The 15,410-nt window shown below is 36.2% G+C and overlaps 1 protein-coding gene across 1 annotated transcript in view; it reads right to left on the bottom strand.

Moving 5' to 3' along the window:
- The window catches only part of Efcab3 (EF-hand calcium binding domain 3), a 428,239-nt gene that overhangs the window by 185,926 nt on the left and 226,903 nt on the right, over nt 1-15,410 (bottom strand). Inside the window, 10 exon segments of the mRNA XM_076935627.1 lie at nt 134-238; nt 880-933; nt 2,068-2,172; nt 2,721-2,774; nt 4,768-4,872; nt 5,569-5,622; nt 6,305-6,409; nt 7,205-7,258; nt 8,879-8,983; nt 9,411-9,464. Of these exon segments, the coding sequence (XP_076791742.1) occupies nt 134-238; nt 880-933; nt 2,068-2,172; nt 2,721-2,774; nt 4,768-4,872; nt 5,569-5,622; nt 6,305-6,409; nt 7,205-7,258; nt 8,879-8,983; nt 9,411-9,464 (795 nt within the window).

The following is a 15,410-nucleotide window of genomic DNA, read 5'->3' on the forward strand; positions in this document are numbered from 1 at the left end:
TTATTTGTAATGTTAGGGTTCCCTAAGATTTTGAACATTTATCTTAATACCAACTCAATCTAGTTTTTAAAATTCTTAGCTGTCAGATTAAAAGCCTTCTTCGGGGACAGATAGTGCTATGTAACAGGCATACCGTCAACTGGCAGGCTCTCCGCCAGCTCATCCACTTCCTGCTCAGTAAGTTTGATACCCATGTTTTCCAGGAAAGATCCCAGGCTTTTGACATCAACTTTTCCTCCTTAAGGAGGAAGAAAAAAAGACACAAAGGAAAACGAGAGTAAATGAAAGATGCAAACCATGAAAATCATATACTGTGTAACTAAGGAAAAAAATAAAACCCATATATTTTGCATTTTTGTATTGTGATTAGTATTTATTACAAAAATCCTCTAAAACTTCCACTTGAATTTTCCAATAAAACAGGGAAGGTCAAGAGTCATAAAATAAGTGCAACCTGTTTTTAAAAACTCTTTCCTGGTGACAAACCTATTAGAACAAAGCAGGTCTTTAGAGGACTCTGGCTTAATTACACTGGACTGGAGTCAGCTCATTGACGCACCATTCCCTAATACCTGTAGTCAACATTAGAAAGTACTTCTCCCATTGTCTGACTCCCAGAATGCTTTTGTCTATTAATGAATAACATTCCTAGAACTAACAAAATGATTGCATTCTTTCACTACAATTTTACCCTCTATATTTAGGTAACAAAGCTTTTGTTACCTAAATTTTTAAATTTATTTTTATTTTTTACTTTTGGTAATAAATTTATGAAGATTCTAAGTCTGATGTCTTCTTCAAAGAGGAGAGAGAACCAGCAGCAGACACACTTTGTAAAGCCTGAGGCCCTCAGATGCATTAGTGTGAGCTTCAACTCACCTTTGAGAAACTTCACAGCCTTCAGAACTCGATTCCAAAACACCATACCATTTTCTGCGTGAAAAAGAGAGATAATTTTGCGTGAGCTTTTCACATCACTCAAGAACACCGGTGAGAGAAGAATAGAATGTTAAAACAGCAAAGAATAAAAATAGACCCAATCACCCATCCTCAGGAACAGGGCATTTAAAGAGTCCGAACACAAAAAGAAAAGAAAAACAGATGTTAAGATAGAAATGGAAGGCAGTACACAGAAGACTAAAGATGGCAGGTTTAAAAATCTTCAGGAGGAAAATAAAATGTAAGCAACAATGCTAACAAGCTACAAGAATCAAGAAAAAGACAAGCACAGGAATGCCTACTAGGAAGGAAAGTGAGATTGGCTATGGATAGACAGTATATTTTTCAAATTACGTGGAAATACTTTCCAGATTCTATATCTGAATTGTTAATATTCCAGAAAAAAGTGGTCGGTCTATCTATCTATCTATCTATCTATCTATCTATCTATCTATCTATTGGCAGTGCTGGGAATTGAACCTATGGCTTCCTGCGAGCAAGGAAAGCATGCTACTGTGGAGCCACAGTCCCCTTAGCCTTTAGAAGAATATAAAATATAAACTCGGTGGGAGACAAAAACAGAGAACAAAAACAGTTCACTTACATTGTTTGCATACAACGACTCCTGAGACTTTGAGTAATCACATGGATTGTACCTTGACTATAGTAAAATCATTCTCTCATCATAACAGGTTTATAGAAGAATTCCGTGGCCCTCAAACCAAACCTCTATAGCACCCCCAGTATTTCTTTATTCTAACCTTTATTTAGATGGGATTTCAGAGTTATAGAAAGGGCAAATACAGTGTGAAAAGTTTTCTCAACTCTCTTCATTTGCCATATTTGTTTTGTTAGCCCTCCTAACTTATATCAATCTTATCACACATACCCAAATAGCATGTGGGCTTGATCTTGTCACTCACTCCCTTGCTGCCACTGCTCACAGCAAATGGCTGAGCTGTCACTGTAGGCTGCTGCCTTTGTCTCTGTCTCATTGTTTCTGCAAGTCATTTATTTTATCCTATATTCTTTAAATGGTATAGACCTTCACTGAATTCTAAAATGTGCATTTCCCTCCCAGGCTTATTAGATTACAGCCCAGAGACTCGGTGGGTTTTTACGTCTTACCGTCCACTGGCAGCATTCTCAGTAGCTTCATATACTCTGGATCAGTGAACTCAATCCCCATCTTTCGCAGCAGATTTCTCAGATTGCTAACTTCAATCTTTTCCCCTAAAAAGTCAGACATAGTGAGAGGTGGACACGATAGCTATCTGCAAGTTTAGGATGAATAACAGAAGCAGAGCACGCTGCTCTGGGTGGGAGGAAACTTAGGATGCCTACATGTTCCTTTAGCAGTCATTTACACAGGCTCTCTTTAGATTCTAGAAAAACTAAATTCAGCTTTTTTACTGTAAAATCAACGCATACGGTAGCTAGTACAAATAATCCTCTAAGAATGCATTTTATGCTTTCATTAATGTTTTAGTTGTTGACAGTGTTAAATGAATCATATAAAAATTCAGAATACCCTTTACTGAGCCTGTGTATTTCACAGAGATTCAGAGTGCAGGTTCTATAGAATGTGGGATTTCTTACTAAGACATAGTCCCATAGGTATTTTATTTGTACTGTTTTGACCACATTTTGCTAAATTTATGCAATCTAAGATGTTTTTTTTTTCCTATTGGATCTAATTTTGGAGCAGTGTGGAAGAACAACAGAATACAAATTATTATAACAGTCTGAAGGTTTTAGTTTGGTTGGAATGCACCACTGACCTGTGAAAGCGTTCGCTTCATTTATTATAGTTCTTATATCGATTTTCCCATTAGCTGCAAGATAACAAGTAATGAGAATAAAGATCAGAAATGAGGAAGATTTATAATAATTATCACAGCACTCTTCTTCTTCTTCACTAATGTGAAATGTAAAAGGTTTTAATTCCACAGTGCAGCTGTATCGACAGTGCAGCTTTAAGCTATTGGAACTTTTAGCCACGAAAGAACACTATGGAAAGGAACTGCGTTTTGTTTTTAGTTGTTCCTCAGCTGTAATCTTAAGTGAACCCCTGTCAGTCAGTCTGACCACAGAAAAGAAGTTTACGCTTCATTTCAATACTTTAAGAAACGTTCCACTCATATACAGTTGGCTCATATTCACAATCCTGCAATGTTATAATTAAACTGTATGGACTTTACCAATGCTTTGAATTATACACAGAAGTTATTAATGTCACATATTAGTGACACAGTTTTTCCATACCAGATATTTAGAGGTCTGTTTTTAATGACTACCTACCATTTACATGGTAGTAAAAGACAAAGTTTAAAATACAAATTATGTCTACACAATATTACTCATGTTTGAAGTTCTCAAGAGATCAAAATAAATAGAAAGGAAACATCTGGTATAATTGAGAATTTAATTTAGGGAAGCAATTTTGTCTCTGTAATATGTTGTAATGCCTCTTTAAAACTGGTAAAAATAAATTAATGTATGCATGAATGTATATGAATCATACTGTTTTTCCAGATCTTGGAAAAGAGAGTCTCACTGCACTATGCTGATCGGTCTTACTTATATTTTGATTGATGACAAGGAACCAAATAGGTGGTGTACTATTACTTCTTTGAAACTTTGTCTCTGTTTTATATTGACTGGAGGAAATAGTCTCTGCAAATTTGAAGCCATCTGGAGAGGTTTGATCCTCATCCCTACGAGCTGGTCTTCGTTTCTCCACCATCTTAATTTATCTTTAAATTGCTTGCATCCCAGTACACTTTCCTTTGCACTGTCCCTGCTTGCTTTGTTTCTCCTTGCCTCATCTTGGCCCTTTCTAGTGACTCCTCAGCCAGATATGGAATTCACAGCAAAAGGACTCATTCTCTTGATGTAAATAACTGAGGGGAAGGATTTGCTCTTACCTTAGTGTTCTCTCTCTCTCTCTCTCTCTCTCTCTCTCTCTCTCTCTCTCTCTCTCTGTGTGTGTGTGTGTGTGTGTGTGTGTGTGTGTTTGCATGTAGGCCAAACGACAACCATGGTTGTGATTCCTTAGATGCTGTCAACCTTGATTTTTGAGACAATACCTTTGTCTGGACTAAAGCTCACTAAAGGTTAGACTAGGCTAGCTGTCCAGGGAGTCCAGGTACAAGCAAGTCTATATCCGCCTCTCCGGTGCTGGAATTAAAAGTAAGTATATGCTATAATACTCAACTTTTTTATTAAAAACTTCGTATCAGGTGTTTGTGTGCATGCACGTCAGTGCACCACTTGCATGCCTGGTGCCTGTGGAGGTTAGAAAGGGCACTGGAACTGGAGTTACAGATGATTGTGAGCCACCATGGGAGTGCTAAGGAATCGAACCCAGGTCCTCTGGATGAGCAGAGTCATCTCTCCAGCTCCAATACTCAGCTTTAAATGCGGGTTCTGGACACCAAACTCAAGCCCTCATGCTTGTGTGGCAGGCACGTCATCTACTGAGCTGTCATCCCGGTTTAAGTTTTGAGTTCTTTTCAGAGTTTCTTTTTTCAAATAGCTTGATGATGTTTATTAGCATTTTGAAGTTTTGCATACTTAATCACACAAGATTAGACCATGATAATACTAATAACAATGATAGAACTGATATAATTTGGTCCTCACAAAACTTTGTTAATTAGGTATTCTTAATATGCTTTTATATAGATGAAGAAAGTGGGTCACAGAAAGAACATTAAGATAACATGAGCATTAAACAGAAGAGCCAGGACTCAAAACAGGCAGCCTGGCTCTGGAGTCTGTGTTTTAACAGCTTTGCCATTCTGATGCAAAATGGTAGATACTTACCAGAAACTGGCAGGTTTTGTTTTAGATCCTTAAGTTCTGTCTCTGAGATGTCCATACCTATGTTCTTCAGAAACATGTCCACTTGATCAGTCTTGATTTTCCCGTCTTAAAAAGAGATACAGGTAAAAGTAAAAGATAGTAACTTTAAAATGGGTCAAAAATAGATGACCCCTTTTTCTGTTATTTGGATAATAAGATAATTATTGTTCACTGAACTTTCAGATCGATTGAACTTGCTGCCAATTACATTTTAAAAGTTGCAAATATTTAGATTTCAATTGGGATTCTGATAAACTTTTGAGAATTTCCCAAGGAATGGAGAAAATTTCTCTACAATCCAAACTTAAAATATAAAATTAAATGCAGTTAACTTATTGGCACTTCTAGGTCCCTAGAAGAGATAAATTCACAGAAAATGGAAGAGAGGCAACCAGGATCTGGAGTGGGGAGGAAATAGTAATGATTCTATTACTATTCTATAATAGTAATGATTCTGTAACAGGTACAGAGTTTCTATTCATAACGACAAAATGCTCTGAAGGTGAGCATGGGTGGTGGCTGTACAACACCATGAATGTACCTAATGTTACTGGTTTGTGCATCTAAAATGGTAAACTGTGCTGTGCATATTTTGTCCCAGTAAGAATAGCAGATTACAGGGGGTTCTACAGAAGATTCTAATGACAAAGATAAAGCACTGTGCCTACCAGAAGGGTGGTTCATGTCTGAATGTCCAGGAAAGAAAGTAAAGCAAACCACTAGGTCTTCTTGTATGTTTGTTTTTTACATAAGTTCTCTTACCTTTAAGGGTCTTTAAACCCTCCATTAACCTATTCTGATAAGTATTCCGATCAGCTGTAAGAACAAACAATTCAGGCAAAGGAGAAATCAATTATTACAACAGTATTAAAAAAATCATCTCAGAAGTATGTCTCTAAAGTGAGTTTTTGTTTTCTATTTAAATCAATGCACAGAAACATTTTATGACATAGAATTTTGAATGTTGAGCGTTTTTTCTCTCTGACACGTGTTCGGCAGACTTTTTGTTGTAGTAAGATTAGCCTGAGAAAATCAACTTAACGGAAGAAAGATTTATTTTGACTCATGGTTTCAGAGGTTTTTAGATCATGGTTGGCCAATCTCGTGTTTCTGGAACAGAGATGAATGAGAACGCCACAGCTGAAATGCCTGACATGGCTGAGATGCTCTTCTCATAGCTGAACAGGACAGAGTGTTTGTACAAAAGTACACAAACCTAAGCTTCCCTAAAGGTTACACTGAAGAGTTTTAATAGCAGAACTATGGATATGCTAGGCTGGTTGGTTCTTAAAGTGCAGGGCTGTCTTATTCCTGAAACTTGTTTATTACTCTAAGGATGTTATTAACCCATGAGAACCCACTAGTTACCAGTGTTACCCCACACCTGTCCCTGCCAGATGCAACACAAGACTCCTGTTTCTAGATGTTGCCAATGTCTGCTCAGAGTAAAAACTGTCCCCTGCTGAAAATCACAGTTGTGTCTATTTTAAACTCTTACCATCAGCTTGTAAGTTTTCCGTCAGCCTCAAGAATTCCTTATCTGTAAGTTCTATCCCCATGTTTTTCACAATGTCTTCTAAATCATCCATATAGATAACCTCTCCTATAAATAATAAGAATTTAAAAAATCTAAGAATCTTAAAAATTACTTAAATATTCTCAGCATTGTTCTCAACTACTGTATCAAGAGCAAAACTTCAATATAAACACAGGTAAAAAGCATCTTCACATAATCATGGGGAAAGTGTATTACAGTGAATGCAGATATATGGAATAAAACACTGTAGAGCAGAATATTTTAGGTAGTCTACATTAATAAATTAGCCAGTAAAATTATGTTAGCGTTTTTGTAATATCTATATCCTTAAATGAAGCTTTGTTTAATTTATTAATCATAAGCCATTTAGCCTCAGTAGTTAAATATGTTATGGAGAAATAATTAAGAGGAAAATAAAAGACTTGTTAAAAAGAGGCAATCAAAATTTTGCATAGAGAGGCTGGCTGGAAAGATGGCTCAGTGGCTAAAGTGCTTGCTGCTCTTGCAGAGGACCTGGATTTGATCCCTGGCATTTACCATAGTGGCTCACAATTATCTATAACTCTAGCTCCAGGAGATCTGATACCCTTTTTAGGCCTCCCTGGGTACCGTAAGGCACTCATGTGGTATACAGACATACATGTAGGCAAAACATTCATACAGATCATTATATTTTTGCACAAAATAGTAACTGAAATATAGCTAACCCATATCCCAATTCTGGGAAATTAGAGATAGACCACTCATTAATAAAAGAGAAAATATCTGAATAATGACAATAGCTATGATAAATGAATCATAAATGTAATTTAGTAGGATTATTTATATTCTTAGGTTCATACTGAGTACTTTACCACTTACCTCTAGCTGTTTTTACTGTGTCTAGAAGCTTACTGAGACTAATCTTCCCATCAGCTATTAGAAAAGACAAAATCAATTAGATGGCACATCTTTTTGGTACATGACATGCTTGTTTATAACTTCAGTCAAAAATCCAATCTTTTTGTTGGGTTTTTTAAATCTTATATATAACTTATAATTATAGAATTGGGCAAATCTTCCAGCAAAATAAGACCACCAGTCTCCTGGCTTGTATGGTCTTTCATATTTTGCCTTAGAAAAAGTGTGAAATTTGACATACATTAGCTATACCATTCCATCAGTAGTCATCACAAAGGGGAAATTTTCATCTTTTGGTCAAAATAACTCTCTCTTATATTTTCTATTACCTTGGCTTTCTAGATACTTATTTCTATATATTTGAGAAAACTACTAAGACATTTTACTGTTTTCCATATAGTTCCTTATTAAAATATTTGGTACATCTGAAATGTAAATAAAATATCCAATAAGAGCAAAAAAACAAACAAAAAAATTGGCAACTTGGGCAGAAAAGATGGTACAGTAGAGCACTGAGGAAGAGCAGAGCACTGACTGCTCTTCCAGAGTACCTGAGCTCAATTCCCAGCAACCACATGGTGGCTCACAACCATCTGTGATGGGATCTGATGCCCTCTTCTGGTACGTCTGGAGAGAGTGAAAGTATACTCAAATACATAAAATAAATAAATAAATAAATAAATAAGACTTTTAAAAAAGTTTATATAAAAAAGGAAAATGTTAAAAATATTTGGTAATTTATTTCATTTATTAATATTTCATTTCATTTATTAATATTTTATTTATTAATATAAACATTGGTAATAATTTCATTTATTGAATATATAAGACATTAGTAATCAGTCTATGTAATAATTGGCTTTGGGGATATGTGTGAGACACTGCTGTTACCTATAAATCAGTGATAAGTAACAGTATCTAACTCATCATTGATTCTCTTTCACGTGGCCAACCACCTCAGACTCAGCCTTTCCTAAGCCCCAGGATGTGAACTGTATCAAACTAAGGCCAAGGCTTAGATGGGAGCAATGGAATAAATACTAGATCAATAAAATTGAGAAAATAGAAGTTGGTTCTTTGAAAAGTTCAATAAAGTTGTCAAATCTTTAGTCAGCACCAGAAAGTAGAAAAGGAAAGAATGCTTTCCAACACTTGTTAAAAAGCCAGTATTCTTCTAATACTGAAACCAGGTAAAGACAGAATCTCCCTGATAAACACAAACACAAGAATTTTCTGTAAAATACTTATAAACGTCATTTAAGAACACACAAAAGGATCGTGCACCATGATCAAGCTGCCTTCATTTTAGAGATAAAGACATGGTTCAACATATGCACATCAGTAAACAGAATTCATCTCATTGCTAAATACGAAGGCATGGATCACATGGTCACTCAAAAGCAGCAGAAAAGGCCTTTGAGAAAACCTGACCTTTTTTTTTCATGAAAAAACCCTGAATATACAAGGGATAGAAGGAAAACAGATCTCAACATAATGAAATATAATTAATTCCTTCCTGGCTCTATTGAATTTTTATAGTTTCCAGGAACATCTAATTCTGATACATATAACAGATACTGGGAGATAATTCTTTGAACTTAAAAAATATTGGGATGTTACATAGTCAGTGCTCACCTTTAACTATAAGATTATCTCTCAGAGTTTTACGTTCTTTTTCTGTGAGCTCAAGTCCCATGTTTTTAAGAACTTTGTCCAGGTCACTGAGATTAACCATCCCTCCTGAGAAAAAGAAAGTGAGACAGTTAGATGATTTCAGTGCATTCTAGATCCAACTACAGCTACATCTTCTTTAATAGATGCTAATAGACTGACTAGAAGAAAAAGAGACCATAGAAACATGGACAACTTTTAAACTAAGGGAGAAGCAATTTATCTTGACTTCAGAAGCAGTAGAGGCTATTTTTGCTCATGAAAGATAAGATTATTTGACACAAAATTATAAAATAATTCTTTGCTATGTAAAAATAAATTTCAAATGACTTTTTTCCCTTCTGGTAAAGTTTGAGAAAACTCAAAGCTATATGCAGGGATACAAATAAGGCCAATTGCTCATAAAACCAATTTGTAAGGAAGCATAGGTAATTAGTACATGTCTAATATTTAAAATATAAATACAGACATGAGAATTTAATATTTAAGTCATTACCTTTCTGTGACTTTAGAGAATCCAGCACTTTATTCTGATATACCTTTCCAGCAGCTAAGAGGAAAAAGTAAATTCATGTTAGATGAAAATCATGTAGATAACATGTTTTATGACACGCTAGAAACTGCTTTTACATTTACTCTAAATAGAAGTTGGAATGCCAAATCCTGGGAAAGTGAAAGATCTCTGTGAGCTTTGTCACCTCAGCTATCATTGTATTAAGACTGCTCCTAAGCTTCATAACTATGGCTGCCTTTACCACCATCACCACAGCTGTCACCACAGCTGTCACCACAGCCATCCTCACGGCATTCCACCATGGCGGCTCAGTCATTAATGTTCACCATGTTTAACTCTCTACCCATCACTTCTAAAGGTGCTTCATTTCCTTCAGTTCTTACTCCCATTTTGAAGATGTGGAACTCAGGATGTAGAAGAGTTAATCAGCTTGTCTGAGATAACACAGTGACAGGTAAAGGAACCAGGATTTGGATCTATGGACTCAGACTTAGGACTCTTAGCCACTTCACTATACCACTGGTTCCGTTGACTTCTTTCTAGTTCTTTTACTGACTTTTTACTCTCTTCATTTCCCTTTCTTTCTCTGATCATACCTAAGTTTCCTCATTTTGGATAAATATTAAGTTGTAATAATTACTTGTCTTTAAAGGTTTTAATGATTTAAGAGGTAAAATTTAACTAATAATTGCATGTCTTCTACCTAGAATCCAATTAGAGTTATTGGATGTAGTGGTTTGAATTTGCTTGGCCCAGGGAGTGGCACTATTAGGAGGTATGGCCTTGTTAGTGTAGTTGTGATCTTATTGGAGGAAGTGTGTCATTGTGAGTGTGGGCTTTAAGACATTTCCTTGACCTAGCTGCCTGGAAGCCAGTCTTTTCCTAGCGGCCTTCAGATGAAGATGTAGAACTCTCAGCTCCTCCTGCACCATGCCTGCCTGGAGGCTGCCATGCTCCTGCCTTGATAATAATAGATTGAACTGATCTGCTCCCTGGAGTTAACCCTGTGGCATATCTCTGTACCCAAATCCCTCCCAGAGAGAGCTGGTTTCCTAGGAGTTCCATCACTGCTAACTCCACAGTTGAGGCCAACACTCTAATAAATGGGTCAAAGAGGGACCTGCCTAGAGCACACACAGCACAGGAACCTCGGAGCAGCTGAAGACAGGGTCTTTCTAGTTGCTATCTGCACCCTAGAGTTAACCCTGTGGCATAGCTCTCCTTACACAAATCCTGCCTGGAAAGAAATGGTCTTCCAGGATTGCAGACACACCTAAGATCATAGATCTACACGCTCACAGGAAGGATAAGATGCAGTCAGAGACAGCAAGACCAACTAATACCAGAGATAACCAGATGGCAAGAGGCAAGCATAAGAACCTAAGCAACAGAAACCAAGGCTACTTGGCATCATCAGAACCAATTTCTCCCACTACAGCAAGTCCTGGATACCCCAACACACCAGAAAAGCAAGATTCAGATTTAAGATCACATCTCATGATGATGATAGAGGACTTTAAGAAGGACATAAATAATTCCCTTAAAGAAATCCAAGAGAACTTAGGTAAACAGGTAGAAGCCCTTAAAGAGGAAATATAAAAGCCCCTTAAAGAATTATAGGAAAACACAGCCAAACAGGTGAAGGAATTAAACAAAACCATCCAGGATATAAAAATGGAAATAGAAACAATAAAGAAATCACAAAGGAGACAACCCTGGAGATAGAAAACCTAGGAAAGAGATCAGGATCATAGATGCAAGCATCACCATCAGAATACAAGAGATAGAAGAGAGAATCTCAGGTGCAGAAGATACCATAGAAAACATTGGCACAACTGTCAAAGAAAATGCAAAATGCAAAAAGTTCCTAACCCAAAACATCCAGGAAATCCAGGACACAATAAGAAGACCAAACCTAAGGATAATAAGTTAGAAGAGAGTGAAGATTCTCAACTTAAAGGAATAGTAAATGTCTTCAACAAAATTATAGAAGAAAACGTCCCTAACCTAAAGAGATGTCCATGGACATACAAGAAGCCTACAGAATTCCAAATAAACTGGACCAGAAAAGAAATTCCTTCTGTCACATAATAATCAAATTACCAAATACACAAAAAATATTAAAAGCAGTAAGGGGAAAAGGTCAAGTAACATATAAAGGCAACCTATCAGAGTTACACCAGACTTCTTACCAGAAACTATAAAAGCCAGAAGATCCTGGGCAGATGTCATACAGACTTAAGAGAACACAAATGCCAGCCTAGACTACTATACCCAGCAAAACTCTCAATTAACATAGATAGAGAAACCAAGATATTCCATGACAAAAACAAATTTACACAATATCTTTCCACAAATCCAGCCATACAAAGAATAACAGATGGAAAACTCCAACACAAGGAGGGAAACTTAGAAAAAGCAAGAAAGTAATCTTTCAACGAACCCAAAATAAGATAGCTACATAAACATAATTCCACTTCTAACAATTTTCCTTTATATCTCTTAATATCAATGGACTAAATTCCTCAATTAAAAAACATAGACTAACAGACTGGATACATAAACAGGACCCAGCATTTTGCTGCATACAGGAAATGCACCTCAGTGACAAAGACAGACACTACCTCACAGTAAAAGGCAGAAAAAAATTTAAGCAAATGGTCCCAAGAAACAAGCTGGAGTAGCCATTCTAATATCGAATAATATCAACTTTCAACCAAAAGTCATCAAAAAAGATAAGGACACTTCATACTTATCAAAAGAAAAAATCTACCAAGATGAACTGTCAATTCTTAACATCTATGCTCCAAATGTAAGGGCACTCACATTCATAAAAAAAAAAAAAAAAACGTAAGCTCAAAGAACACATTGCACCTCATACAATAATAGTGAGAGACTTCAACAACCCACTCTTAGCAATGGACAGATCATGGAAACAGTAACTAAACAGAGACACAGTGAAAATAACAGAAGTTATGAACTAAATGGATTTAACAGACACCTATAGAACATTTCATCCTAAAACAAAAGAATATACCTTCTTCTCAGCACCTCATGGTACCATCTCTAAAACTGATCATATAATTGGTCATAAAACAGGCCTCAACAGATATAAGAAGACTGAAATAATCTCATGCATCCTATCAGATCACCATGGACTAAGAATGGTCTTCAATAACAACAAAAACAACAGAAAGCCCACATACACATGGAAGCTGAACAATGCTCAACTCAATGATAAGTTGGTCAAGGAAGTAATAAAGAAAGAAATTAAAGACTTTTTAGAATTTAATTAAAACGAAGGCACAACATACCCAAACTTATGGGACACAAGGAAAGCAGTTCTAAGAGGAAAATTCGTAGCTCTGAGTGCCTCCAAAAAGAGGAAGCATATGCTAGCAGCTTGACAGCACACCTGAAAGCTCTAGAACCAAAAGAAGCAAATACACCCAAGAGGAGTAGACAGCATGAAATAATCAAATTCAGGGCTAAAATCAACCAAGTAGAAACAAAAAGAACTATACAAAGAATCAATAAATCCTGGAGTTAGTTCTTTGAGAAAATCAACAAGATAAATAAACCCTTAGCCAGACTAACCAGAGAGCACAGAGACAGCATCCAAATTAATAAAATCAGAAATGAAAAGGGAGACATAACAACAGAAACTGAGGAAATTAAAAAAAAATCATCAGATACTACTATAAAAGCCTATACTCAACAAAACTGAAAAATCTGGACGAAATGGACAATTTTCTAGACAGATGCCAGGTACCAAAGTTAATCAGTATCAGATAAACCATCTAAACAGTCCCACAACCCCTAAAGAAATAAAAACAGTCATTAAAAGTCTCCCAACCAAAGAAAGCCCAGGATCAGATGGGTTTAGTGCAGAATTCTATCAGACCTTCAAGAAGACCTAATACCAATTCTCTTCAAACTATTCCACAAAATAGAAACAGAAGGAACACTACCTAATTCATTCTATGAAGCCATAATTATATTTATATCTAAACCACACAAAGACCCAACAAAGAAAAAGAACTTCAGACCAATTTTTTTATAAATATCAATGCAAAAATATTCAATAAATATTCTCACAAACCGAATCCAAGAACACATCAAAAGGATCATCCATTATGATCAAGTAGGTTTCATCCCAGGAATTCAGGGATAGTTCAATATACAGAAATCATCAATGTAATCCACTATATAAACAAACTCAAAGAAAAAAAAAACTACATGATCATCTCATTAAATGCTGAGAAAGCATTTGACAAAATTCAACATTCCTTCATGGTAAAAGTCTTAGAAAGATCAGGAATTCAAGGCCCATACATAAACAATAGTAAAAGCAATATACAGCAAACCAGTAGTCAGCATCAAACTAAATGGAGAGAAACTTGTAGCAATCCCACTAAAATAAGGAACTAAATAGACTAAAGTAAAATAGACAAGGCTGCCCACCCTCACCTTACCTATTCAATATACTACTCAGAAGTCCTAGCCAGAGTAATTAGACAACAAAAAGAGGTCGAAGGGATACAAATCGGAAAGAAGTAAAAATATTACTATTTACAGATGATATGGTAGTATATTTATGTGACCCTAAGAATTCCACCAGAGAACTCCTAAACCTGATAAATAACTTCAGCAAAGTGGCTGAATATAAAATTAACTCAAGGCCCTGAGAGAGCGGGGGCAGAAAAAGTGAGGCCAAGGAAGAGGGAAAATGGAAGATAGAAAAAAAAAAAAAGAACTATCCGTCCTGGAAAAAAAAAACTGAAATAAAAATAACTCGAACAAATCAGTAGCCTTTCTCTACTTAAAGGATAAACAGGCTGAGAAAGAAATTAGGGAAATGACACCCTTAACAATAGTCACAAATAATATAAAATACCATGATATGACTCTAACTAAGCAAGTGAAAGATCTGCATGACAAGAACTTCAAGTCTCTGAAGAAAAAATCAAAGATTTCAGAAGGTGGAAAGATCACCCATGCGCATGGATGGGCAGGATTAATACAGTAAAAATGGTCATTTTGCTGAAAGCAATCTACAGATTCAATGCAATCCTCATCAAAACTCCAACTCAATTCTTCATAGAGTTAGAAAGCGCAATTTGCAAATTCATTTGGAATAGCAAAAAACCCAGGACAGATAAAACTATTCTCAATAATAAAAGAACTTCTGGGGGAATCACCATCCCTGACCTCAAGGTATATTACAGAGCAATAGTGATAAAAAAAACTACATGGTATTGGTACAGAGATAGGTAGGTAGATCAATGTAATAGACTTGAAGACTCATAAATGAACCCACACAGCTATGGTCACTTCATCTTTGATGAGGGAGCTAAAACCATCCAGTGGAAAAAGACAGCATTTTCAATAAATGGTGCTGGTTCAATTGTCAGCCCACATGTAGAAGAATGCAAATTGATCCATTCTTATCTCCTTGTACAAAGCTCAAGTCCACCAGAGAACTCCAGTGGATCAAAATACCTGAATACAAAACTAGATGCACTGAAACTCATAGAAGAGAAGGTGGGGAAGAGCCTCGAACACATGGGCACAGGTTCCTGAACAGAGCACCAATAGCTTATGTTCTAAGATTAAGAATTGACCAATGGAACCTCATAAGGCAAAAGGCACTGTCAGTAGGACAAAATGGCAACCAACAGATTGGCAAAAGATCTTTACCAATCCTACATCTGAAAGAGGGCTACTATCCAACATGTACAAAAAACTCAAGAAACTAAACTCCAGAGAACCAAACAATCTTATTAAAACATGGGGTACAGAGCTAAACAAAGAATTCTCGAGGAGTATAGAATGGCTGAGAAGCACCTAAAGTAATGTTCAACATCTTTAATCATCAGATAAATGCAAATCAAAACAACCCTGAGATTCCACCTCACACCAGTCAGAATAGCTAAGATCAAAAACCCAGGTGACAGCAGATGCTGGTGAGGATGTGGAAAA

Source organism: Arvicanthis niloticus, chromosome 6 (genome assembly GCF_011762505.2).
Source record: "Arvicanthis niloticus isolate mArvNil1 chromosome 6, mArvNil1.pat.X, whole genome shotgun sequence".
NCBI lineage: Eukaryota > Metazoa > Chordata > Mammalia > Rodentia > Muridae > Arvicanthis > Arvicanthis niloticus.